The following is a 27,512-nucleotide window of genomic DNA, read 5'->3' on the forward strand; positions in this document are numbered from 1 at the left end:
ACAACAACAAAAGCAGCAGATTCAATCCCTAGCACTCAAAAAAATAAAAGAGTGAAATTAGACTACTGACTTAAGGATTGAGTACAGTAATAATATCTCCAGATTTTTGTTTGTTTGAAACAGAGCCTCACCCAGACTGGCCCAGAACTTAATATGCAGTCTGAGCTAACCAAAATTTTCCTGCCCTAGATTCTCAAACACTGTGACTACAGACATAAGCCACCACAACCAACCTAGAAGGCCGATATTCTTGGGAAATACACACTGAAGCATTTAAGGAAAAAAGAGCATATCAAAAATTGTCTGAGAATTATTTTCAAATGGTTCAGAAAGATAAGACTGGGGGAGAGTAAATTAAAATCATTATTTTAAAAAAGGGATGAATCACTGGCAGTGGTGGTGGTGGTGGTGGTGGTGGTGGTGGTGCACACCTTTAATCCCAGCACTCCAGAGGCGGAGAGAGGCAGGTGGGTCTCTGTGAGTTCAGGACAGCCAGGGATGCACAGAGAAACCCTGACTCGAAAAATGAAAAAAATAAGATTAAATAAATAAATAAAGTTAGGTTTGTGGTGCTAGGCATGGTGGTGCACTAAGAAAGCTAAGGCAGGGGGATTATTTCAAATTTGAGGGCAGTCAGAGAAACAGCATGAGACCTGTCTTAACTCATTTAAATCAGGCTGTGGTTGTGTAGTACATTTATATATTCATGTAAAAGTTAAGCTAAGACTACAGCTCCATGGTAGAGTGTTTGCCTGCCTTGTAAAAGGCTGTAGGTTTTATATGACATTACAGATTCAGGCCTAAAAGGGAGAAAGCCCAGAGTCCCATCCGCTTCCTTCTTGGCTCCCACACCAGCAGCAGTATGAAGAAGACCTTGCTACACCATCATCGAGAAGCCACTGAGATAGTTCTCATCATGCCTTTCTCCTCTGTCTCTGGCAGTCACAGAAGCCCAGAATCATCCCCATCTGGCTCAACACGCCCTCTCCTGTTCTCCTGTCCTGTCTTACTCAGCTCCCCAAAGATTGCACTGTGTCCTCTGGAAACCAGTTACTGAAAAAGTCTGTTTTCAAACTTCTCTGAACACCTCCTCCCTTCCGATACTTTGTCCACGACTGACAGTCTAAATTTGATCCCCGGAACACACATAAGGGTAGAAGAAGAGAACTAACACCACAAAGTAGTCCCCGGACCTCCACACACGTGCTTTGGCATGTGTGCTCGCACTTAACACAGACATCACGCACACGTATACATTCACACAATGATAATCAAGTTTTTAAGCTACAAACAAGAAGAATGATAGAATCAGGATATTATTGTGGGGAAATCTCTAAGGAAGTAATGAGTGTGGACAACACTCACTGGAGGCTGCTGATAACCCACAAAGACGAGCAGTGGGACCCTGTGTGCTACATCTACACAGCCATGTTCTTTATGTTTCTATTCCAATGAAACTTAATCTGTTTACATCACATTTGGACCAATAGCAATAAAAAAGAAGCAACGTTAACTGTTAGGCTGGGCGTGGTGTCACACTCCTTTAGTCCCAGGACTCAGGAGACAGGGGCAGTCAGATCTCTTAAACTTCAAGAGCAACCTGATTTGCAAAGTGAGTGCTAAGCTAGCCAAGGGTATATAGTAAGACCCTGTCTCAAAAAACAAAAACTTAATTGTTACCGTAGACCAGTGATATATCACTTGCCTAGTATATGCAGCATGCTGGGTTCAATACCCAGCACTGAAAACAAACAAACAAACAAGTAAACAGCAATAAAAATATTCTATAGTAGCCAGGCAGTGGTAGCACACATCTGTAATTCCAGCACTTGGGAGGCACAGGCAGATGATCTCTGAGTTTGAGGCAAGCCTGGTCTACAGATCGAGTTTCAGGACAGCCAGGGCTTTTACACAGAGAAACTCTGTCTCAATATACAAAAGCTATATATATATTCTTAGGTAACAACTGAGAAGTTCACAGTCAAGAAATTGAAGTGGGGCTGGAAAGCTGGCTGAGCGGTCAGGAGCACTTCCTGCTCCTCCAGAGGACCCAGGTTCTGTTCCCAGCACCCATGGCAGATGGCTCACAAACATCTCTAATTTCTCCAGCTCCAGGGAATCTCACATCCTCTTCCGGCCTCCACAGGCAACCACACACATGTGCTATACATTCACTTAGATACATACACACACACACACAACCATAAAAATAAAATATGTTTTTAAAAGACACAGAAGCAAATTTCTATGAAAAAAAATCAGTTATGAGTCAGACACTGTTCTTGATTTCCAGGACTTATAAAACAGTTAGAGAAAACTTGGACACTAGAACTATAAGCATCATTAAAGTAGGGAGAAGTTTAAAAAAAATCCAATAGCCAGATGTGGTAGAGCATTTAATTCTAGCTCCTTGGAAGACTGAGGCAGGAGAATTCCAAATTTGAGAATTGCAACAGCTGTGCAAGTTAGTGAAATCTTGTCTCAAAATAAAATAAGAGAGAAAAAAGTCTAGGAATATAGCTGAGTAGTTGAACGTAGCATGTGGAAGGCCTTGGGTTCAATCTCCAGAACCTCCTCCTATACACACACAGAGAGACACACAGAGACACACAGACACACAGACACACACACACACACACACACACACACACACACACACACACACACACACACACACAGATCCACAACCAGTCCAGCTAACAATGATCACTCAGTTTGATGAACTTTCGTCACAACTCTCTCACAGCACAGAGGTGGCACCAAGGACAGGCCTGTGTGCCCAAGAGAAAGTTATTTTCACTTGTTTCTTTTTTGGGGGGTGTGTTTGTTCCAGGCAGGTCACCAGTCACCCAGGCGGGCCTCTACTGTCTCCACCTCACTAGTGCTACAGGTGTGATCCCACATACTTTCACGTCTGTCCCCATTCTCTTACCTATAAAACGGAAGTAACCATCTCCACCCCACCCCCCACCCCCACCCCCGGGGCTGTTGAGAGAACTAGCTGATTTTTAGGCTCACTGTGCTCAGCGCTGTCCTCCTCTCTTTTCCCACGGCATTTCACCTCGGCCTCTCTCTGTCACCCCTGTCTGCACACATCATGACGTTCCCCCAGAGAACGCTAGCTAGCGTAGAGAGGCGCAGAAGGAGAGCCCCAGGCGCTCTGGCTCGTACCTCACCCAGGGCACTGTCCTTGTCCTGGCACATTGCCAGCAGATAGACGGAGGCTTTGCAGATCGCTGGTGGAGGGTGCTCACCCTGGTCCTGCACAGACAAAAGGAAGCTCTGCACGGCCACAAATAACTCTGCCTCGGGGACAAACCTGTTGGCCAAGAAGAGCCTGAGTGAGAAGGGCAGAGCGGCCAGGCCAGTGGAGCCTTCTACTCTGCTGGCCCCATCCTCCCTCAACTCAGTGTCCTTCCCCAGCATGCCCACAGCCTGAGGCTACCATGCACACACAGTGTGTTGTGTAGACTTCCAAAGAATGTCACACATGTGCAATACACATGCACTCAAACATATGTGCATAGATGAACGTGCATACATACATACATGCATTCATTACATGGAACTGGGCTACAGACGAAAGCCCCAGGACTCACACCAGCCGTCGGCCCTGAGAACTGACCTGTCGTCATGGATGTGAGCCAGGTAGAAGAGGAGCAGGAGGCAGTACTGTTTCTGGCGTGCGGCGACCTCCACATACTGGCGATCTGACAGGAAGGCAAGGCTTTCTGGGGTCCAGCTGCTGATCTGGGGCAACCCATGCTGCAGGAACTCAGACACTGCAGAGAGTTCTGGGAGGGAGCAGGTAGGGGGAGGCCACAAAGAGAACACAGGAAAGCAGGTAATGACGCCTGAGAACCATTGCATGTGGAGGCTACACAGGGCACCCAAGGGTAGTACCGAGGGAATCAGAGGTTCCTTTCCCCTTATGCAGCTCTCGGTCTGTCAGAAGAGACTGAACTTAACATGCAGAAGGATACAGACAGCATTCATTCACTCACTCACTCACTCACTCAGTCATTCCTCTGATGTCTGTTCACTGAGTGGCATGCTCAATCAGACTGTGAAACCTCTCGGAGCCCCCCGAAGGGAACGATTGATGAGACAAACAATTGCAGACAAATGGTCAGTGCCATGTTCCAGTGTGGAAAGAGTAAATCAGGCTACCTAGGGTGGAGAGGGCAACCTTAAGGGGCAGAAAATCATAGAGGATAAGCAGAAAACAGGCAGGGAAGAGAGAGAGAAATGTCCAAGGGATAGGAAGCAAGGAGTTTGGAGACCCAGAGCCCTAGGTGGGCACATTTCTGTTCAGTGTGAACATGTGTGGGGCATCAGGGAATATAGGATCAGGTGACTGCAAAAGACGTCATATGCTGCTTCAAGAACTTGAACATTAACAGGGCACACTAGTACTTCAGCAGGGTGGGGTGGTACATGCAGTTCCTGTTACACACTGGCGACGCATCAGGATGGCACTCAGGTGGCTGAAGTAGAAGGGAAGACAGCCTGGGCTACATAGTGAGAGCCTCTCTCAGAAAAAAAAAAAAATCAAGGGCTGGAGAGATGGGGCAGAGGTTAAGAGCACTGGCTGCTCTTCCAGAGTTCCTGAGTTCAATTCCCAGCAACCACATGGTGGCTCACAGCCATCTGTAATGAGATCTGGTGCCCTCTTCTGGCCTGCAGGCACATACGCAGATAGAATACTGTATATATAATAAACAAATAAATCTTTAAAAATATCAAAACAAAACAAAATAGCAAAAGCCACTGTATGTTCTCCTGGGAGGAGAGATCCTAGTTTTCTTACGGAACCTGTTTTACAAAAAGCGAAGCAGAGGAAGAGAAAATGAAAGGATCTCAGAGCTTTTGGCAAGATACCGCATTATCCTTACTTTCCACATTTCACCAAAGGCCAGCCACCTCTCCCCCCACTGTCTGACACCGCTCCACAGACTGTGAGGACCACGGCTGGAGAGCAGAGGAGTGAGACCCTAAAACCTCCCATGTAGCTACCTCAGCAGTGAGTGGAGACGGGTTGGAGCATGAGCAACGAGAAGCAGATATCCAAGCTGAAGGCCAGCTGAGAGACCACATCCTGCTAAGGCCAAGTCCTAAACACACAGAGGGGATCCCCAGAACAACATGGTAGCACAGCAAATCAGGTATTCTAATTCCAATTCAACTCCCTTTCCGCCAACCTGCTCCATAACAAGATGAGTATCCTTGAGCCTCAAACATCCACCTGCCTGCCCTCTCCTGTGATACAAACAGGAAAAGGAAACGAAGCTGTGAGTATGGGGGTGAGTCGACTGCTTTCGCTGGCATTCTGAGGTCTGACAAGTGCCCAGTGCCCAAGGGAATGGGTGAAAGGGGTTTTCTTTTTTTTTTTTTTTAATTTAATTTATTTATTATGTATACAGTATGCCTGCAGGCCAGAAGAGGGCACCAGATCTCATTACAGATGGTTGTGAGCCACCATGTGGGTGCCAGGAATTGAACTCAGAACCTTTGGAAGAACAGCCAGTGCTCTTAACCTCTGAGCCATCTCTCCAGCCCCTGAAAGGGGTTTTCTTTTATTCCAACAAAGGAGGGGATGTAAGAGACCAGCCACGCTGATGTGGTTGCCAACACAGTCTGTCACCACAGCAGAGAGACACTGTGGTCTTCTCTCTGCAAGTTATACCTGAGCAGCAGACTGCTGGGAAACATGCAGCCAAGACTGGCCGTGTAATGAAAGAATCAGGACCCAGGTCATGCTGGAAGTAATGGAATGCTCGCCTGGACTCCTGTCTGTCTCAGCGCGGTATGTGAGAAAGGGAACGGACGGGGGAGATAGGGGAGTAGAGGATGACACAGAATCTTCATCGTGATAAAAGGAAGAAATACACTCAACACCAAGTCTAACCCACAAAGACGGGATATGAGTGAGTACATAAAACATTGATCGTCTTATGTTATACCAAATGAGAAGTCCAGAATAGGGGAAATTCACAGGAAATAGCACTGTAATCATTGTTTGACCTACCTGTGCCTCTCCGGGCATAGGGGAGAATTCAGTGAATACTCAACAAAAGAGAAGACTTCTAACATGAGGCCTACCTACACCCACTGTTCTTCCTGCCTGGGTCCTGCACGGCTCTCCTTTGGTCCCCCGTCTGGCACAGCCTCCTCTCTTCTGTCTTCTCCCATCCCTTTGCCCACTTTTATTTCTTCCACAGCGCTATCCGTCCCTGACATTGCATCTAGTGTATAATGTCTGCCTTTCTCGCTGGAAGAGAACAGGGCTTTGTCTCCCCGGCTCTTTCAGCAGCCCCTGGAATGCAGGCTGGCACACCATGTATGCACAAGAACTACTTCATGAATGAATGAACAGAGAAATGGAACAGACGATTCGAGAGACAGTGAGTCCTGGGCTGGAGGTAGACCAGCAAAGTGTGGTGTGGGGATGGGGATGGTGCAGAAGAGACAGATGGGAGAGAGGATTTAGACCAGATAAGCTGAGGGTCCTTCTCAACTGTCCAGGGTCTAATATCCCAGGAACCTTGGATCCAACCAGTTTCTCTATTGTTATTCCCTCTCCTTAGAAATCGTTCTAGAATTCCATCAGGGTAGCTTCCAGCAAAGTGGTCTCATTGTATTGGCTCAATATCCAGCCAATCAGCAAGACTTCTAGACCGAAAACTGTCATGGGATTCAGGAGCGGTCAGATCACTTCATCTCACCTTCTTGGGAGGGCGGTTTTGTCTTCTCGGGAGCTGAGAGGAGACTGAGGCACAGGTAGTAGAGGAAACTGGAACACACCTGATTTAGGGATGAGTGGCTTAAAGGGGGAAGTACGAAGAAAAGAGACATTACTACTTCAGCTCCAACACCGTTAACCCCAGCATGTGCTAAGACATCACTGCCTTGTAGCAGAGCCCAGTGAAAGCCTAACCATGGCTACAGCAGAGGAGACCCTACGGTGGCTATGAGAAGTGAGTAGTTGGGGAGAGAAACTGGAGAGATGGCTCAGGGGTTAAGGGCATTTGCTGATCTTGCAAAGGACCCAGGTTCTGTTCCCAGCACATAACCACTAGTTCTAAGGGTCCCAATGCCCTCTTTTGCCTCCACAGGCACAGCATTCATACAGACAAGCAGGTACACACACACACATAAAATGAAGATAACAAACATTTTAAAGTAAATATGGAACTAGCTGCCACATTTGCAATAGGCACCTGGCTCACATGGAATCACTGAAGGCTTCCTCAAAAAATAAATTAAGGAAGGCTACCTGCTGTAGAATATTATTTAAGATGTGTTACATTTGTTTATGCTGTGGAACATTTGTTTAATGATGCAATGAGCCAGGCGGTGGTGGCGCACGCCTTTAATCCCAGCACTCGGGAAGCAGAGGCAGGTGGATCTCTGTGAGTTCTAGGCCAGCCTGGGCTACAGAGTGAGTTCCAGGAAAAAAAGAGAGAGAAAGAAAGAAAGAAAGGGAGGAAGGAAGGAAGGAAGGAAAATGGAGAAGTCCAGAGGCAAAAGGTAGATAGGATAATTTTAAGAAAAGTTTGGCAAGAAACAAGCCAAGCTAAGGCCAGGCACTTATAAGTAATAATAAGCCTCCGTGTGTGATTTATTTGGAAGCTGGGTGGTGGGCCCTCCCCCAGAGAGCTAAGAGCAAAAAAGTAAAGAAAACAACCAACAACAGCTACCCAAACCTACAAACGAAAGAAAGAAAGGGCTAAGGAGTAGTACAAATATAAGGAGCTGCCAGACATGGTAGTACATAATTCCAGCACTCCAAGGCTGAGGCAGGAGGATAGCCACCAAAATCCAGCCTGGGGTAGACCATTTGCAAAAAGAAGAAAGGAGAAGAAAGAGAAGGAGAAAGAGGAAAAGAAGAAGGAGAAGGAGGAAGAGAAGAAGAAAGAAGGCAGACGGGGAAAAAGAAGGAGGAGGAGGAAGAGGAGGAGGAGGAAGAGGAGGAGGAGAAAGAGAAGAAGAAGAAGGAGGAGAAGAAGAAGAAGAAGAAGAAGAAGAAGAAGAAGAAGAAGAAAAGAAGAAGAAGAAGAAAAGAAGAAGAAGAAGAAGAAGAAGAAGAAGAAGAAGAAGAAGAAGAAGAAGACAACAACGACGACGACACTGAATTGCAGTTTTGACTTTGAACCCAGACTGATTCCCGAATACTCTCTTGAATGTGGGTGTCCTATTCAAAGCTATGGAAGCAGAGCCACATATGACACTGTGGTCACTTCTAAGCTCTGGACAGTGGCAAACCCCAGATGGGAAGGTACAGAGGGGTGCTCTAGAAAACTAGCAAGGCAACAAAACAGTGACATCCACCATGAACAAAAACTGATCCTTTGAAATTGCTGGGCTGGCAACAACTACAAGTTGAGAAATATTGTATCCTTTCACCTCTGAGGGCCTCGGTTTCTCCATTTAAATGAGATCACAAATGATCTCCTGGAGCCTGTGATACTTAGCTTTCACTGTTAAGCTGACACCACCTAGACTCTCCTAGAAGAGTCTCAGGGAGAGGCTATCTACATTGGGTTAGTCTTTGGGCATATCTTTGAAGATTGTGTTAAGTTAACTGGTGTAGGAAGACTGAGTCCACTGTGGGTGGTACCATTCCTAGGCAGGGGGTCCTGAACTGCGAGAGAATAAAGAATGCAAACAGCGTAAGCAACCAAGCAAGTGAGCATGGACACATTCATTTGTCTCTTCCCTTGACTGTGAGTACGATGTGACTGGCTGTTTGAAGGACCTGCCGCCTTCATGTCCCCACTCTGAGCTGAAACAAGCCCTTTCCCCCCCTACGTTGTCTTATCAGGGTGTTTCATCGCAGCCGTGGAAACGAAACCGGGGCAGAGCCCTTCCCGCTTTGATGTGACTGCAGCCCACTTACGCACGGCCTTTCCATAGCAGACGAAACTCAACTCACGAAAGGACCTCCAGCTCATGTGTCAGTCGCTAGGCAACGCTGACACTGTTTCCAACACACCAGGGTCCCATGACTAACACCAACCAGACACTTGCACTTGCCCAGTCAAAAATTTTTCTGGCCCCTTGCTGTTCAGTTCTGCCAGGGACCATACATACCTCTGGCCACTGCAGAACCTGGCCTTCAGCTCCAGGGTCAGTCGTATGAATGACGAGTCAGCTTGGGAGAAGTGGGAAGAAGGCAGAGCTGTTTAAACCAGGCTTGTCACAGAAACTTCCAGGTGTTGGTGTCAGAGTACTGGTTTTGTAGTCTTGGGGTCTGGCTCACCAGGATCTAGTGGTAGTAACTTCTGAAACTCTGCTTTGAATATCTGTACCCCATAGGTTGGGAATAAGTACATCTTTTTGTTTATTGGTTTGTTTTTTTGAAACAGGATCTCACTGTGAAGCCCTGGCTGTCCCGGAACTCGCTCTGTAAACCAGGCTGGTCTCGAACTCACAGAGACCCACCTGTCTCTGCCTCCCAAAAGTGTGCTCCGCCCTAGGCACCATCACCTCCACCACCTGGTGGGAATAAGTACACCTAACAAATGCTTGCCTCAGGGTAGGAGCTGGATGACTCTCACCTCCTTCGTCTCTCAATTACATTCTCCTATCCCCTGGTACTTTCTACAGGCACCAGGAAGGACATTGCTGCTTTTACCCTTTGTCCCATCTTTGGAGAAAACACTCTAGTTTCAGACTCGGACAGAACAGTGGTCGTCACTGCCTATCCCCATCTCTATGTGGCCTCTGTGAAAGAGACTGGATCTCACACCACAGACCTGACAACAGCTTCTGTCTTAGCTAGTGCCCCTGGCCCAGGCTGTTCCACCACAAGACTGGGCTTTCACTCCGAGAACCCACATCAAGTGGCTCACAATTGCCTGTAGCTCCAGCTCCAGGGAGTCCATGCCCTTTTCTGGCTCTATCTGCAATTATGAGCATATACCCTAAACACACACACACACACACACACAATCTGGATGGATGGATGGATGGTTGGATGAATGGATGATAAAAATAGGAAGAAATCTCAGCAGACCAACAAACAGTAGCTTCTACACAGAGGGAGACTGAGCCCTCAGAAGACACTTGGAGGTATGTTAAGACCTTTTTCAGTTTTCACAATGACTAATAACCTAGCATCCGGTACTCAGAAATCAGAGATTCTGGAGCTGGAGAGATGATGCAGCAGTAAAGAGCATATACCGTTCTTGCAGAGAATCTAAGTTCAGTTCTCAACACCCATGTCAGGTGACCCCTAACTGCTTATAACTCCAGCCAGCTTCAGGGGGTCCAACATCCTCTTCTGGCTTCTGCATACACTCACATGCTTATAACCTCACCCACCCATATCAACACAACCACACATATCCATGAAATTCATTTCATTTTTTTATGATTTTTACAATCTTTAAAATAGTTTTGCCGTGCAGTGGTGATGCATACATTTAACCCCACACTCAGGGAGGCAGAAGCAGGTGGATCTCTGAGTTCAACACCAGCCTGATCTACAAAGTGAGTTCCAGGACAGCCAGGGCTACACAAAGAAACCTTGTCTCGAAAAACAAAAATAAATAAAATTAATTCATTAATTAAAATTAATTAAGTATTTTTATTATTTTTATAAATTTTTATTACATGTAACTTAAAAATAAATCTTGACCAAAAAGAAAAGAAACCAGAGCCCCTAAACATCATTTGCAGTCTCAGGGATATGGTAGATGAAAGGAATGGGGGGAGCCAGGAGTGGTGGCACACGCCTTTAATCCCAGCACTCGGGAGGCAGAGGCAGGGGGATCTCTGTGAGTTCGAGATCAGCCTGGTCTACAGAGTGAATTCTAGGACAGCCAGAGCTATATAGTGAGATCCTGTCTCAGAGAGAGAGAGAGAGAGAGAGAGAGAGAGAGAGAGAGAGAGAGAGAGAGAGAGAGAGAGAGAGAGAAGGGAGGGAGGGAGGGAGGGAGGGAGGGAGGGAGGGAGGAAGGAAGGAAGGAAGGAAGGAAGGAAGGAAGGAAGGAAGGAAGGAAGGAAGGAAGGAAGGGAGGGAGGGAGGGAGAAATGTGGAAAAGATTGTGCTGTGAACACTTAAGAGAACCTCCTGGACTTCTAGACAACACTGACAGTATCTGTAAGTTGGGAAACTGACTTCAATAGCTTTGATTGCCCCATGATTCTCCTACCACTCAACACTGGACAGAGACAAGGCTATACAGTTTAACAGACATGCAAATGTCTGCTTTAGCTAATGCTTTCTTGGAGCACTCTCAACAGCTGCTGACGGGGCTCACCTCCCTACAGACACCCATAATGACCTGCCACCTACCAAGCTTCCTGGAGAACTTCACCTTCATGTGGGGAACGATGACAAAGAGGCTGTGCAGAATGGAGAGGAAAACTTCCATCAGGCTGGGATGCGTGGCCTCCTCCGAGTACCTCTGAAAGCAGCAGAAGGGAGAATACAACAGGCCTGAGTCTCCGGAGAAGAAGATGTCTTCAGAAACTGTCATCAAATCTACCGAGTTCAGATAACCTCTTTCCTTTGATCAACACAAGAAAATCTAGGGATTCTGAAGTCACAAACCTACACCTAAGGACTGACTCTGCCAGCAGATGGTACCAGACACTTCACCTCTCTGGCCTCTGCTCTACCCCCTCCCCCCAATAAGAACAGGAACACCTGCCTCCCAGGAACAGAGAGTTATAACGTACAAAGGCACTTTCTAGGCCATAATGCAGGGTGACACGTTTCTCTCACTACAGTTACAATTTCAATAGTAATATAGAAGTCAACTGCCTTCACTCCCTGCACACACACCCCCCCCCCTGCAAGATAGGGCTTCTCTGTGTAGCCCTGGCTGTCCAGGAACTCACTCTGTAGATCTGGCTGGCCTCGAACTCACAGAGATCCACCTGCCTCTGCCTCCTGAGTGCTGGGATTAAAGGCGTGCGCCACCACCGCCTGGCTTTTTGTTTTTTTTGATTCATGTGATCCTGGGACAGTCATGAGACAGACTGATATAGTACCTCAGGATTAAAGGAATCTGTCTTCTATCAAGCCCAAGCGCAATTCTGGGGCCGCCTCTTTATGTCCTTAGACAGTCACGTCCTCCTCTTTGAGTTTCAGTTTCTATGTGTGAACAGCTGGGACCTTTAAGACATTATTCTTGGACATGCCAGCCCTTTAGTTTTAAAACAAAACATTGAAATACATATATATTATTATAAAAGTAGTAGCTGGGGGTAGTGGCGCATGCCTTTAATCCCAACACTAGGAAGCAAAGGCAAGCTCTCTGTAAGTTAGAGGCCAGCCTGGTCTACATAGCAAGTTCCAGGCCAGCCAGAACTACACAGTAAGACTGTCTCAAAAACATAAAACCAAATAATAATAAGCATGTACTTATTAAAGAAAAATCTACAAAAATAAAGGCAAGTAGAAAGCAGGAATAACATAACTATAATCCACCCTGACTAACAAGGGAATCCTGACAGGCTCACAGGATGCTCAAACCCTCAGAAAGAGAGGACTCTTGGTGACCCCAGAGCCAACCACTCTGCAACCCGCACCCCATCATCTTAATCCCAGCTCAACTATAAACAAAGCTCTGTGGGACCAGGTCTCATTTCAGACTTGTATCTCTGATTTGTGGAACACATATGTCCTTACTGAAGCGAGGATCATATATATTCCCTGTTGCTAACTACTGGGGGGGGGGGAGAAAACAAGAAAAGCTATAAATATAAGATTACATGCTCTTTCTCAGCACTGTAATGCACTTGCTTTTTTTTTTTTTTTTTTTTTTTTTTTTTTGAGTCAGGGTCTCTCTACATAGCTCTAGCTGTCCTGGAATTCACTATATAGACTGGGCTGGCCTCAAAACCACAGAGTTCCGCCTGCCTCTGCCTCCCGAGTGCTGGGATTAAATGTGTGCACCACCAGGCCTGGCACATGCTTTCTAACAGTAGAAGAAGTCAAAAATTAAGGAGTATAGTTTAGTAACAGACACTTGTTAGCATGTGTAAGGTCTGAGGCAGGGGAGAGATATTAGGGAAAAATCTAACACCCTTCTTCCACGGCCACAGGGATAAAATTACACAGTGCCTGTAAGACAAGTACCACATTACAAACATCACCTGCATATTATTTCTGTTGTTACTCGTTTCAACGTTTTCTTCAGATGAATCTACTAGTTTTATAATGAAACGCACTGTCTTTTTACACCCAAAGTAAAGGTGGCAGCAAGAATAATATGGCTAAGGGCCCGAGGGCTAGCTGAATGGTCCCCCAGGTCCACGCTGCCTGTGGAGAAGAGCCTACCATCATCATAGGGATACACTGGGAGTCACAGGCACTGAGAAGAAATTCTGAGAAGGCCTCCAAGGTATCTTCCTTCTCTGCACTGGGAGCTGTGAAGGGATTCTCCTGGGCGGAAGGCTCACCTTGGAATTCCACAGCCAACCTGAGAAATCAGTATGTGTGCTTATTAACACCCATGCATCATGAGAGAGGATGAACCCTCTTAAGACTGAGCTCAGAATTTGGGGAAAGTATTCCCACCCTCAGATGGGGGCAATTTTAAGAGTCCTCCATGAGGAGAAGTTCAGGGCTTTAATTAGCCCTCCAAGTCTTTGCTGCCACATCACATATGGCTCCCTGTGTTTACCCCCAAGCATCTCATGCAATCTGCTGATACACATCTCTTTGCCTTTCCCAATGCTCCTCTCCCTGCCTTTAACACCTTCCTTGGATTCTACACAACTTAGAGAATTCACATACATACTCAAAAGTGTCCCTTCCCTCAGCGACTGTCAGCTCCCTATTGGCAGGAGTCATTCTGACTTATCTTCCTATCCCCAGGTCTGGTACACAGATGTGACAAACATCTGTTTATGTGAAGTGTGTTCAGAGAAGAGTGACAGCATTAGGCTAGTTTCAGGGAGGAACAAAAGTGAATAAGGCATAACCGCATGAGGGCTGGAGAGATGGCTCAGTGGTTAAGAGCACTGGTTGCTCTTCCAGAGGACCCAGGTTCAATTCCCAGCACCCACATAGTGACTGACAACCTCTGTAACTCCAGTTCCAGGAGGGGATATCTCTCTCTCTCTCTCTCTCTCTCTCTCTCTCTCTCTCTCTCTCTCTCTCTCTCTCTCTCTCTCCTCTCTCCAGGGTTTCTCCGTGTAGCCCTGGCTGTCCTCAAATTCAGAGATCTACCTTTGCCTCCCAAATACTGGCCTTAAAGACGTGCATCACCACACATGGTACACATACATACATTCAAGGAAAACACCCACACACATAAAATAAATAAAGCTTAAAAGATGTTTTTAGGCCGGGCGGTGGTGGCGCACGCCTTTAATCCCAGCACTCGGGAGGCAGAGCCAGGCGGATCTCTGTGAGTTCGAGGCCAGCCTGGGCTACCAAGTGAGTTCCAGGAAAGGCGCAAAGCTACGCAGAGAAACCCTGTCTCGAAAAACAAAAACAAAAACAAAAAAAAAAAAAAAAAAAAAAAAGATGTTTTTAAAATAAACTTACGGTACAGTAGCAGAAGCATCACCAGGATGCTTTTGGGAAATCCAGAGCCGTCCAACCTCTAGCTACCCGTCCTGAAACTTCCTCCACATACCCCAAGCCCAGCCAAAGTCCTTTCACAGTTCTGGAGAGCCACAGAGGCCACATGCTGCTTTGTCCTTTGCCTAAGCCCCTACTCTCCAGCCTCAGGCTGCAGAGGGCCCTTACCTGCAGGCATTCCTAAAGCCCTCCAGAGTGCTCAGGAGGAATTTCCCCTTTCGAAGAGTGGCCTTCTCTGAGTTTCTACTGCCAGCATGGCCCTGGGATGAGGAGGGGAGGGGAGCTCATGAGTCACACACCCACTCCATGTGCCAGTCTAGGTCTGGATGCCACAGACCTCTCCCTCCCTCACTGCAGCCTGCCCTTCGCACATACCTAACTTTCCAAGGGATCTTAGGTATATCCTCACAAATCTGAGTAGGTCGTTTAAAAATAGCAGAGGGGATAACTTTAACCCCATGTGCCTAAGCACCTCAAGAATGGCTCTTGGTCTAATATATATATATATATATATATATATGAAGCTGTCACAGCTGGTGAACAATAGCCTAAGTAGCTGTAATGACCACATTGTTGCTCAGTAACACAAGAAAATCCTTACCCCAACAGGTCTGAGAACTATAATCCTGAAAAATGTAACACTCAAATGAGAGTATCTTTCCTGATACATAAGTCTGTGAACCATTAAAAGCCAATAATTAGGGGCTGGAGAGATGGCTCAGCGGTTAAGAGCACTGACTGTTCTCCCAGAGGTCCTGAGTTCAATTCCCAGCAACCACATGATGGCTTACAACCATCTGTAATGAGATCTAGTGCCCTCTTCTGGTGTGCAGTCATACATGCTGTATACATAATAAATAAATAAATCTTTAAAAAAAAAAAAAAAAAAAAAGCCAATAATTACAACATAGTACACATCAGTCAGATTCTTTCTAAGACCCTAAAGCATCTGGTATTTAATAATGTTGTGAGAATCTTTACCATGCCTACAACCTAGGGCTAGGAATGTGGCTTAGTGTGGAGTACTTGTCTTTTACTCCTGAAGCCCTGGGTTTGATTCCCAGCAGCACAACAATAAACAAACAAGTAAACAAAAACAAAACAAGGAAAAATGATGTAATTAACAACACTTGGATAGTAGTTAAATTGTTTTGAGACATCATGTAGCCCAGGCTAGCTTCAAACTCTTCAATCCTCTTACCTCAGCCTCTTGAATATAAGGATTATAGGTATGAGCCTTGCTTGCTGAGGTACTTCGAAATTTTGGTCTTTAGAGAAAAGTGTTTAACCCCTGCGGCTTCTGTTTCCTCATCATCAGTCAAAGTGGAGATAGTTACCCTTAAGCCCATAAACTGGCGCAGGAGATAAGATGATGTACAAATAGCTTTTCTGAAAACAAATTGGAGAGCTGGAGATGCAGCTCAGTGGTAAAGTGCTTGCCTAGCATATACAAGGCCCTAGGTTCAATCCCCAGTATTACAAAATAAAAGAATCTAATAAATTAAGATAGGTATGGTGATGCATGCTTAGAGTCTTATGGCAGAGAAAAAAGACAGACAGACAGACATTAGAGCAAGGGGCTCCAGAAGACGCATGGTGGCAGTTCACTCACCAGGGGCCTCCTATTCAGTGGGGTCTGGGAAAACTCCATACATCGACTCAGCATGGCTTCAAGCAAGGCCCGAAGTGCTCTGTATTGCACAGGCAGAGAGCTCTGATGGTCCTTCCTACAACCACGGAGACAAGAATAAGCTCAGAGAGGTGAGATCGCCCTAAAATCCACGCCCCCAGGGTTTGGGGCATTGGGATGCCCAAAGAAGACACACAGCTTCTGCACATGCTTACCCTCTGCACTCACCAGTTTCCTCTGTGGAAGGAAGAGAATAGCAGAGAACACCACAGAATGACTCTGGGGACCATGTTAGGCAAATTAACGAAGGGGGTAAAAGGGAAGGCCGGGGAACAAAAAGGGACACACCTTCTGACACACTTCTTCTTCTTCTTTTGGTTTTTTGAGACAGGGTTTCTCTGTGTAGCTTTGCGCCTTTCCTGGAACTCGCTTTGGAGACCAGGCTGGCCTCGAACTCACAGAGATCCGCCTGGCTCTGCCTCCCGAGTGCTGGGATTAAAGGCGTGCGCCACCACCGCCCTTCTTTTTTTTTTTTTTTTTTTTTTAGCTGTTAGAAGGAAGGGGCCACCCTGCAGTGTGGGTCTTCCTACCTACATCAATCGTGGCCGTCAGGACAGTTCTTGGGTGAGGCTTCCTATTCAGGTGACTCTAATTTCTGGCAAGTTGACATTAAACCAACCAGCATACTTAGGATATTATGAGAATTTGTAATTCAATTGTGTACAGTTGTTTTTTGTCTTTCTGTTTGTTTGTTTTGGTTTTGATTTTTTTTGAGACAGGGTTTCTCTGTGTAGCCCAGGCTGTCCTGGAACTCATTTTGTAGACCAGGCTGGCCTCAAACTCAGAGGTCGGCCTGCCTCTGTCTCCCGAGTGCTGGGATTAAAGGAGTGTGCCACCAGCGCTGAGCTCAACTGTATAGTTCTTGAGTGTGAGCTTTGTAGACAACAATGTCTTGTCCTAATGTTAGAAGACTGGATTGACCTGCAAATCTAAAACATCTTAGGAAGACTCTTGCCTTGTCTCAGCTTGGTGGTGGTTGCCAGCAATCTTTGGCATTCCTTGGCATTGCTCTAATTTCTGCCCATCTTCACAATGGCATCTTCCCGCTCCTCGTATCCATGTCACTGTGTGTCTAAATCGCCCCCTTTTAAAGTTGGATTGATTTTTATATAGGAATGTTTTGGTTGCATGTATTTATGTGCACAACATGTGGGGCCTGGTAACCTTGGGTGCCAGGAGAGGACATCAGATCCCCTGGAACTGCGGTTACAGACAGTTGTGAGCTGCCATGTGGGTGCTGGGAGGTGAACTTGGGTCTTCTGCAAGAGCAGCCAGTGCTCTTAACCACTGAGCCATCTCTCCAACCCCAGGCCTCTACTCCAACCTTTTTGAAACAGGGTCTCACTCTTAGTTTGGACTGACTCAGAATTCACTATGTAGCCCAAGCTAACCCAAAACTCTCAGAAATTCTCTTGTCTCAGACTCCCAAGTACTGAGATTACAGGCATTGCACCATCAGGTCCGGATGGGTTTTTTTTGTTGTTGTTATGTTTTTTTTTTGAGAGGGTGTCTCAAGTAGACTTCAAATTCTCCCTATATAGCCTAGTTCCACCACCCAAGCACTAGGGTTACAGGTAATCGCCACCACTGCAGTTTATAATATAGACAGTAGTCACTGAATTTGCAACCCCTGCTATATGACTTTATCTTAACTTGACAATATCCACAAAGCTCTATGTCTTAAGACATACTCACAGGTTCTACATAGACATGACATTGGGAAGACTCTATAAAACTCAGTATAGTACGCTGGGCGCTGGTGGCGCACACCTTTAATCGCAGCACTCGGGAGGCAGAGGCAGGCGGATCTCTGTGAATTCAAGGCCAACCTGGTCTACAGAGGGAGTTCCAGGACAGGCTCCAAAGCTACACAGAGAAACCCTGTCTTGGGGGAAAAAAAAAAGCTCAGTATAATAACTAGGGAACACTCTACGATCTCTCTTTCATGGGTTCTTTCCGAACACTGAGTGATCTACTTGGCCTTCTAGTAAGTTCTCAGTCAACTGCACATAGTTCAGGCTTGGCTTCTCCTTCATTTCTGGAAACCTTTTGTTTTCTTGTTTGTTTGGTTTTTGTTTTGTTTTTCGAGGCAGGGTTTCCCTGTACAGCTCTGGCTGTCCTGGAACTCACTCTGTAGACCAGGCTGACTTTGAACTCAGAGATCCACCTGCCTCTGCCTCCCAAGTGCTGGATTAAAGGTGTGCTCCACCACCACCTGGCCTTTGTTTTGTTTTTTGAGACAGGGTCTAAGTATGTTGCACAGACCATTTCTTTAAAAACTGTTGATTGCTGTGTGTGATACATGTGTGAGTAGGTATGTCAGAGAGTGTGGAGGTCAGAGGACAGCTTTCAGGAGTGAGTTCTCTCCTTCCAACGTGCTTTTCCGGGGACTGAACTCAGGCCATCAGGCTTCTGCAGCAAGTGCTTTGATCCACGGAGCCATCTTGCCAGCCCATGCAGATGGGTTTTCACTAACCTCAAGTAACCTTCCTGCCTCAGCCTCCAAGTGGCTGGGATTACAGGGGTGCGCCACCATGTAAATCTTGGACCGCTAACTTTTTCCCTGCAGTGATCATCAAGGCCCGGGCCCATGATATTTGTTGGTTGCTGTTTGTTTTTGGTTTTTAGCACCTCACTTTCTTCATTCTCCCTTCTAGCTGTGTTTCCCAGAGCTTCCGAACCCTTCCATCTCAGAGGGACCACTTCAGCTGACATTCTGGGGGACAGAGTCAATCCCTCAGCACCGTGCAAATATTAAAATATTAAGGACTCACTCACCTCCCTCCCCAACTCTCTCGGAAATTCTGACCGAACAGCTTTTCTGGTGCTGCTCACTTCTCATACCTGCTAACAGAGCTAACGGCTGCACCCCGCTCTCTCTCTCTCTCTCACACCCCCACCCCTCACACTGTGCTTCCAATCCTATCTTTCCACAACCTGCATTCCCTCATCCCTCCTAGCACAGCTCAAATACCACCACCTGCTTGAAAGCCGCTTCCTGCCTCTCAGAGGCACAGACCTCCTGTGGGAGACTTCTGCCTTTGCACAGGAGCCTAACTGCTGTTGCTTTCCCTCTGTCGACGCCTCTGGCACCATGTGGGTTTACTCATCTCATCCACCCTGGGACTCATGCTCCAGATTTAGAGATTCAAATCCAAGGAACCACAAAAGGAAAGACAGATAGGCTCAAGTTATTGTAATGTAAATGTTATTTTTTTTTTTTGTTTCAATTTTTAGAACCACCCTGGAGTCAAATCACAAAGATTTAAATATAAGGAAGAAACTATAAATATTAACAACCTTTACAATGTAAAAATAAAGTTACAGCTAACTGACCTTGAAAAGTAGACGGGAGGGCTTGGTGGGGGGATGTGGGGGCTGAGAGAATGAGAAGCAACAAATATTGCTTCACAAACCACAGTTGGCTGATCGAGGTGGGACATGCTTGCATAATCCCAGTACTCAGAAGGCTGAGGCAGGATGCTAAGAAATTCAAGGTCATCATCTGCTACACAGCAACTCTGAGGCCAGCCTGGACTACACCAGACCTTTCCCCAGAAAGAACCAAACAGAAGCCGGGTATGGTGGCAAAAGCCTTTCATTCCAGCACTCAGGAGGCAGAGGCAAAAGGATCTCTGTGAGTTCAAAGCTAGCCTGGTCTACATTGTGAGTTCCAGGACAGCCAGGGCTGTGTAGAAAAACCATGTCTCAAGTTTTTAAAAAAGGAGGAGGAAGGGAAGGAGGAAGGAACTAAAAAAATCAGGTGTGGGGCTCATGCCTAATCCTAACACTTAAAAAGCAGAGATAGAAAAATTATTGTTTGAAGTCAGCCTGGGATACAGAGTGAATTTTAGGCCAGCCTGGGCTACAGTAGGAGACCCAGTCTTGACAAAACAACAGTAACAACAAATAATAGTGAGGAGAGTGATACAAGAAAGCCTCCCTAGAAACTCCCTGGCCTCCACAGCCCCTCGGGCATGGTCAGTTCAGCCTGCTTCAGCCTCTCACCTCAGAAAAGCTGAAATGGTCCTCAGAGCTGCAGCGGCCACGTCTAACACGGGGCTGCTCACCGCCTCCTGGAGGGCACGGCTGGCGTCTCTGCACATGGCAGAACTTGTGAATAGCCTGATCTCTTCTGGCTGCCTAGGAAATGGTAGATGAGAAACGAGGGAATGAATCATCCCCGGGCCCACCAGGAATAAATGTTCGCCTCTCCTTTTCCAGTTCCACCCCCACGTACTCTGCTTACCGAGTCAGAATTTCAGCAAAGAGCAGCAGGCCCTGCTTATGCAGTTCTGTGTTGGTCGTCTGCAGGCTTCCCTGGAGGCTCCGCACCACTGCCTCAATCCCTACCTCGGGAAAACAGACCACAGACAAGGGGTCGGTGCTCTGTGGTTCTTCCACTAACCACCCAGGAGGGGTGATATACTCTAAACAGAACCTACAAGCTATAGGACCCTCGTGAAATGACCCTGACAAGGTTAAACTGATGCCATAAGATGGGGACTATCATATAGTGATAGAATGCTTGCCTTGTGCTAAAGGCCTGGGTTCAAGCACCAGCATGGTGGAGTGTGTGGGGGGGGGGGGGGAGGAGACCCAAGGACATGCCCTCATCTATCTAATTCTGTTTCCCCTGCATCCACACAGACTCAAGCACTCAACCCCTACTGATTAAGTCACATCTTTCCCACTTAGCACACTCCCTTCCTCCTCGAAGAATTAGGTCCAGCCTCTGCTCCTCCAGAAAGCCCTCCATCTCCATCCAGGAAGAGCTGTGAACTGTGTCCCCAGGAGCTCTTTTTGCTTTTGTTTGGGAGACTTTGAATTAACTTGTATTAAAATTGCCTATTCACACCTCTCTTCCTTTCTTGGGAGCAGAGACCATATTATATGTATTTCTAAACTTCCTGGTTCCAGTCTGGTACCCAACATAAATGAGAAACAGCATACAAAAACTGGACTGGTGGTGGTGGTGCATGCCTTTAATCCCAGCATTCAGAAGGCTGAGGCAGGCAGATCTCTGAGTTCGAGGCCAGCCTGGTCTACAGAGAGAGTTCCAGGACAGCCAAGGCTACACAAAAAAATGCTGTCTCAAAAAAAAAAAAAAAAAAAAAAAAACAGAAAGAAAGAAAAAGAAAATGCCCCCACAGGCTTGTGTCGGGCAATCTGGAAGGAGGTTTTTTCTCAGCTGAGTCTCCTCTCCCCAAATGCTAGTTTGTGTCCAGTTGACAAAAATCTAACCAAGAAAAGCTGGAGTTGCAAATGGTTGTGAGCTGTCCATGGATCTTCTGGAAGAGCACACGTTGTTAACTACTGAGCATCTCTCCAGCCACCAAATCTCTTTTCGCCCAGCTCCACCAAAGGCCCCTTCTCTCCCTCCCAGACCAGCCCCATTGTGTCCGGCTCAAACTGGACTCTCTGAGCAGAGGTGACAGGGAGGGTGAAGTCAATGGGCAGAGTGGCTGGAGGGCCCTATTTAACCAACAGGTCAGCATTGTAGCTGCCCAGTCTAGTTAAGTGACAGCCTGAGTTCCAGTGCTAGGCACTGTCCCACTGGGTGAGCATGGCTGGCCTTGACTCCCAAAGCCGAAAGGAGACATCTCACCAGCCCCTCCTCTCCAGATGGAGGCACTGGGGCTCAGAGAAAAGGGCCAGCACAAAGTCACACACACTCAGCAGACAGGACACTGGTCACCTCTCAAGTAGGGACTTCTCCATAGCACTTGGGACAGATAGCATGGGTCATGTCAGCCCAGTCATCCCTGCCAGAGCCTATGAGAGTCACACTCCCAAGCCCAGGTCTTCTGCAGGCCAGAGCCATAGTGACCAGACTACCAAGAGAAATTCAGAGGTCCAGTGACTTATTCAATGTCATACAGCACCCAAAATGCTCTCCTGTCACCTGCCAAGATAGGCCTCTGACCTTGTCCTGCTGTCTCCCGGGTCCTCTAGCCTTCTCTTCCTTGAAAGCTCAAACCTCAGCCACACCAAAGGTTTACCTTCCTTGGAAAGCCGAACAGAGCTGGGCAGTGGTGGCGCATGCCTTTAATCCCACTACTCAGTAGGCAGAGGCAGGAGGATCTCTGTGAGTTCCAGGACAGCCTGGTCCACAGAGTGAGTTTCAGGACAGGGATACACAGAGAAACAAAAAAAAACAAACAAACAACAAGAACAAAAAAGAAAAGAAAAAAAAAAAGAGGAAACCAAGCATGTGAGAGAGGTTTTTGTGTGACAGTGTCTCACTCAATAGCCCGGGAGTTTTTGAACTCCTGATCTTCCTGCTTCCTCCTCCCAAATTCTGGGATTAAAGGTGTGGGCCACCACCACCTGGACTCTATGGTTAACCAGTGGCTTAGCTCTGCACTCTGATCTCCAGACAAGGTTTTTTTTTGTTAGAGCACACACAAAATATCATCGCAGTGCTTGATGCGAAGCTAGAATTCATTTAGCGGCTAATAAGACTGCCCTTCTCTTGAGGAAGAGTCTCAACAGGACCAACTAGATATCAGTGTTTACACATGGAACGAGTCTGAGCCCCACCCCCTAACGTGGATGCCAGCCCCTCCACCGACTCTGTAGCTGGTATCCAACTTGAAACTGCTGGCCGTGAACCCGGAGTCGGCGCAGGGCCCACACTACCAACCATACACGGTGTGGCACTTGGAAAAGAAGAGCGGTTCTTCCGCCAGGAGGATCAAGCAATTGTAGCTGGACCACACGAGCACTTCGCTGGAGGATGAAAGATGCTCGAAGAGGAACTCTGGCCAAGGAGTGAGAAGACAATGAATGACAGCTGGAGGTCACGGTCCTTTAAATGACATGGGGCTTTGAACTCTTATCTCTTCTTTCTCCTTGTGTCTGCACACGCGCGCACACACACACACACACACACACACACACACACACACACACGTCTCCATCAGAAACTGCCAATTTGCAGATAAACCTTCAACGTGTTCTCAGGGTCACGAAGGTATTTCTTTTTTTTTTGTTGTTTGTTTTTGTTTTTCTGAGACAGGGTTTCTCTGTGTAGCTTTGCGCCTTTCCTGGATCTCGCTCTATAGACCAGGCTGGCCTTGAACTCACAAAAATCCACCTGCCTCTGCCTCCCGAGTGCTGGGATTAAAGGCATGCACTACCACCGCCCAGTGGTATTTCTTTTTTTTTTTAACAGATGGGTAAACTGAGGACCAGAAAAAGCTACAGGGACAGTGAAGGCCATTTCTGCTTGGCAGACTGGAACTTCAGGTTTTCAAACTCTCAGGAAGAGCAGATGGGCACCAGCACAATTTAGAAAGGGGGAGCTTTGAGAATCAGTCTCCGCTACACATCACATCTCTGCCAATGACTATTCTCGTTGATTTGGAATATCATTTCCCTTCCCTGAACCTTAATTCTCCTCAATTATCATTTACAACCCTTCAAAGTTGAATGCGTTCCACATCTTCCCGCTTCCTCTATCGAAAAAGGTGTATCTACTCACATTGGTCTGGTGAGTACCGTGTAACTGTCTCCATGTATATATATACACACTTATATACATGGAGACAATTACACTGTACTTATATATGTGTGAAAAATCAGTTTCCTAAACCATAAAGTAATGATGGGCTGGAGTGCAGCTTGGTGACAGAGTGCCTGCTTAGTATGTGCAAGGCCCTGGTTTGAAACCCTGAACCACAAAAAGTAAAATAACCAAGCCAGGCACCAAAACATTTGACATCCGCAATAATCACAAGGCTTTGTTTCCTGGCCCCTCAAAGCTCCTAGATGGACATTTGCCCTTCTTGGCTCAGGTCTTTCTGCCACTCCCTGAAGGTCGAATTAATGACAAACCTTAGTAAGAACCTGCTCGAGTCCATCAGAGACTAGGAACTTCACAGACCACTGATCTTAGCCCTGCAGAGTGAGTTATCAGAGATCTTCTGACAGAACTGCTGCTGCGACCTCACAGCTCTAGTCACAATTCTCGAGGCCCCAGAGAGGAAGAGGAGAGCTTTCCCATACCTGGGATGTCAGCATGAATGAAGGCAACAGCGTGCTTTGCAGGGGAGTGGATCAGCACTGCAGTTATACAGTGGGAGCTAGCCACCTGCAGGATCTCGTCTCTGGAGAGCAGAAACTGGAAAAAACAGTGAAAAGTGTCCCAGTCACATCAACAAGACCAGAGGCCCCAACCTACGGGGCTCAGGCAGAAGCCCAAATCATCAGGGCTCCCAGGTCATAGTACCTGGCAACAGAGGAACAATTATAGATTGTGGAAATGAGTCTCTGACTAACACAGTGAAAAATAGAATGAAGAACTGAAACCCCACCAGTGACAATTCTCAAAGGAACACCAACTCAGAAACAGGGATTCATTAGCAAAAGCTCCTCTCTGGCTTGGGCATTTCTTTAGTCACGTGACGCAAGGAGAGAGGATTCCACCACTCTGATCTTCGCTTTTCTGAGTGTGCCAAAAAGAGTTAATGTAACTAGCCTAAAGCTATTGCTCTTGGAGAGAGAGATCTGTCTGCAAAACTGAACTCTGGCTGGGTTTGGAACTCGGGTTTTTTGGAGGGTCCCTACTCGTGCAGAAGCAATGAGATTAACTACCACTAAACTATGTGAACATGTATCTGCTGAGCAGCTGCTGTCCTTCCGGGAGCCCAGAAACTTAGGCTAGGGGAGGCAGAGGGTACCTTCGTGACCACCCTGCTCCAGGCAAAACTCTAGAACATAAAGACCCCCCTCAGTAGGCAACATTTCCCAGCTGTTTTCACAATGAACTGTTGGAGGAGCTATAGCACCCCGGGAGAGGACTCCAGAAACCTCTGTCCAGTTTCCCCCCCGGACCTCCCCACATGTGCCTTTTCCTGTTTCAATTTTGTTTTGCAGCCTTTCGGTGTAACAAGTTGTTGCCATGTAACTAAACACTCAGTCCAGTCGGATGGGTCCTCTCAGCAGACCGTCAACTCCGGTCAAACTCCGGGCCACACAGACGAGAAGAGGCAAAGACAAGGTCAGACAATTGAAAACTGTAGGAATTCAGGTCAGACAATTGTAAATTTAGAGGTCTTCCCGCAACTAAAGTGTCTCATCAAAACCTGGTTGTTTTGAGGGAGGCTGTTTTTGATTTTGCTTTGTTCTTCAAGGGTTTGGGGTTTTGTTGTTGTTTTGTTTTGTTTTGCTTGTTTTGGTTTGGTTTTGGTTTTGTTACTGCTATGGTTGTTGTTTTGAGAGAGGATCATCTCATGTGGCCCAGATAATCTTGCCTTCCTGACCCTCCTGCCTCACATGCTAAGCCACATGCTGTAGGACTGAGCTGCGATCCCTGGCCCACCACTACCTTTTTGAGCACCAGAGGCAGAGAGGTCTCTCTTGATGGCCGCTCAGCGCCCTCAGCATTCTCCGCCAGCACAGACTTGTTCATGATCACGGACACGAAGAGATCGTACTTCAGCAACTGCCTTAGCAAACCTAGGATGCAGAGGGGTTGGGTGAGGTCAGAAGGGCACCAGAGTCCTCCCAAGAGGGCCCCTCACATATCCTGAGAGACTTCTTAGGGTCTCTGTAGACATGAAGTATGGTTAGAATCCTTAGGCCAGCCTAAGCTATATACTGAGACATTGTCTCAAATGCAGGAGGAGGAGGAGAAGGAAGAGGAGGAGGAAAAAGAAGAGAAGGAAGAAGAAGCCTATGTAACAAGCAGGGAAACTTGAACTTCACCCTGGAGGCCAGAAGAAGGCATAGAGGATTTTCTGACTAGGAAAGTGACTATATGGGAGATGAAAAAAAAAAAAAAACTTCTATTTTCCTCCATCTTTTTCTGCCGAAGACAACATTCTTAAGGTTCCACACCAAATGTAGGCACCCCGCACACACTCTACGATTCTTCTCTCCCAAACTTGCCTTCTGCTCTCTCCAAAGCAGCGAACCCCCCGCTTCACCTGCACCAGCCAATATCTTAAGTCCTCCAATTCAAGAGCTTCTTCCTTTACTCTCTGACACACTGTCTTACCCAGACAGTTGAACTGCAGCTCCTTTGTCTGGGCATTGTCCAGGGTGGAGAGGAAGAGGGGACACAGCTTCTCCCGGAAATGGCCTGAAAGCATCTCAGCTGCCGTGGGCGAGGAGTAGAGCTTCCCGTAGAGGTAACAGATGGAAGCCTGCACTCCCTCGTTGGGGTAAACCAAGCCTCTCAACAGATGCTCCATCAAGTTGCCTGTCCAGAAAGCAACCAAGAAGCAAGGAGAAATCTTCTAAGTTTTATTTTTAATGTTGTGCCTGTGGGTGGGTTTGTGCATGGGAATGCAGATGGCGGCAGGTGCCCAAGGAGGGCAGAAGAGGGGTGTCAGATCCAGAGCCACAGGCAGGTGTGTGCTGCGCGATGTGGGTGCTGGGAACGGGGCTTGTCCTCTTAACTGTTAAGCCATCTCTCCAGCCACAAACCAGGGATCTCACATCAGGTACCATATACTCCAAACTAGAGGCTGGAGAAATGGCTCAGAGTTCAAGAGCGCTTACTGCTCATACGGAGGACCTGAGTTCAGGTCCCAGCACCCATATCAAGGGGCTCGCTCCACCCTGATAACCCCAGCTCCAGGGGATGTGATACTCTTTCGGGCCTTCAGTGAGGCAATAGTGATTTCCCAAATTCCCTATGATAAATGCTTCCTAAATGCACAACCAAAAGAGAAAGTCAATGAGTTTGTGCATGGCAATAGATATGGATCTATTTTTATTCTTGTACATGTTGACATCCAGTTATGCCAGCACCTGCTGTAGATGATTGATTGATAAATAAAACACTGATTGGCCAGTAGCCAGGCAGGAAGTATAGGCAGGACTAGTAGAAAGGAGAATTGGGAGAACAGGAAGGCGGAGGGAGGAGATGCCAGCCTGCTGTCCAGGGAGCAGCATGTAAAGACAGCGGGTAAAGCCACGGAACACATGGCGACATATAGATTAACAGAAATGGGCTGAGTTTAAGTGTAAGAGCTAGACAATGGTAGGCTTGAGCTAATGCCCGAGCAGCTTAATTCACATGGAAAAAAAAGAGAAAGTCAAATCTTAAAGGATAGTAGCCCTCTAGGAGATATAGATTTGCACATCACTGATTTTTTTAAGTGCTTCTGAGTCTGTGAGTAGTGGGTAGAGGGGCTTGCCTGAAAACCTAACACCCTGAGCTTGATCTCTGGATCCCACAAGCTAGCAGAAGAAAATGACGCCCAAGAGTTGTTCTCTGAACTCCACAAACTCTCTGAAACATGTACATACCTGCACACAAGTGTG

The 27,512-nt window shown here is 47.0% G+C and overlaps 1 protein-coding gene across 1 annotated transcript in view; it reads right to left on the reverse strand.

The window, feature by feature from the left end:
• Mei1 (meiotic double-stranded break formation protein 1) overlaps positions 1–27,512 on the reverse strand; it is a 64,706-nt gene that overhangs the window by 19,926 nt on the left and 17,268 nt on the right. Inside the window, exons 6-19 of the mRNA XM_059247804.1 lie at positions 26,239–26,442; positions 25,567–25,697; positions 24,246–24,360; positions 22,882–22,998; positions 20,485–20,584; positions 20,244–20,378; positions 16,158–16,272; positions 14,714–14,805; positions 13,295–13,436; positions 11,303–11,414; positions 9,094–9,154; positions 6,726–6,823; positions 3,626–3,794; positions 3,172–3,319 (exon numbers count right to left, since the gene is read on the reverse strand). Of these exons, the coding sequence (XP_059103787.1) occupies positions 3,172–3,319; positions 3,626–3,794; positions 6,726–6,823; positions 9,094–9,154; positions 11,303–11,414; positions 13,295–13,436; positions 14,714–14,805; positions 16,158–16,272; positions 20,244–20,378; positions 20,485–20,584; positions 22,882–22,998; positions 24,246–24,360; positions 25,567–25,697; positions 26,239–26,442 (1,739 nt within the window). The remainder of the gene's footprint in view (positions 1–3,171; positions 3,320–3,625; positions 3,795–6,725; positions 6,824–9,093; positions 9,155–11,302; positions 11,415–13,294; positions 13,437–14,713; positions 14,806–16,157; positions 16,273–20,243; positions 20,379–20,484; positions 20,585–22,881; positions 22,999–24,245; positions 24,361–25,566; positions 25,698–26,238; positions 26,443–27,512) is intronic.

Source organism: Peromyscus eremicus, chromosome 20 (genome assembly GCF_949786415.1).
Source record: "Peromyscus eremicus chromosome 20, PerEre_H2_v1, whole genome shotgun sequence".
In the NCBI taxonomy this organism is placed as follows: domain Eukaryota; kingdom Metazoa; phylum Chordata; class Mammalia; order Rodentia; family Cricetidae; genus Peromyscus; species Peromyscus eremicus.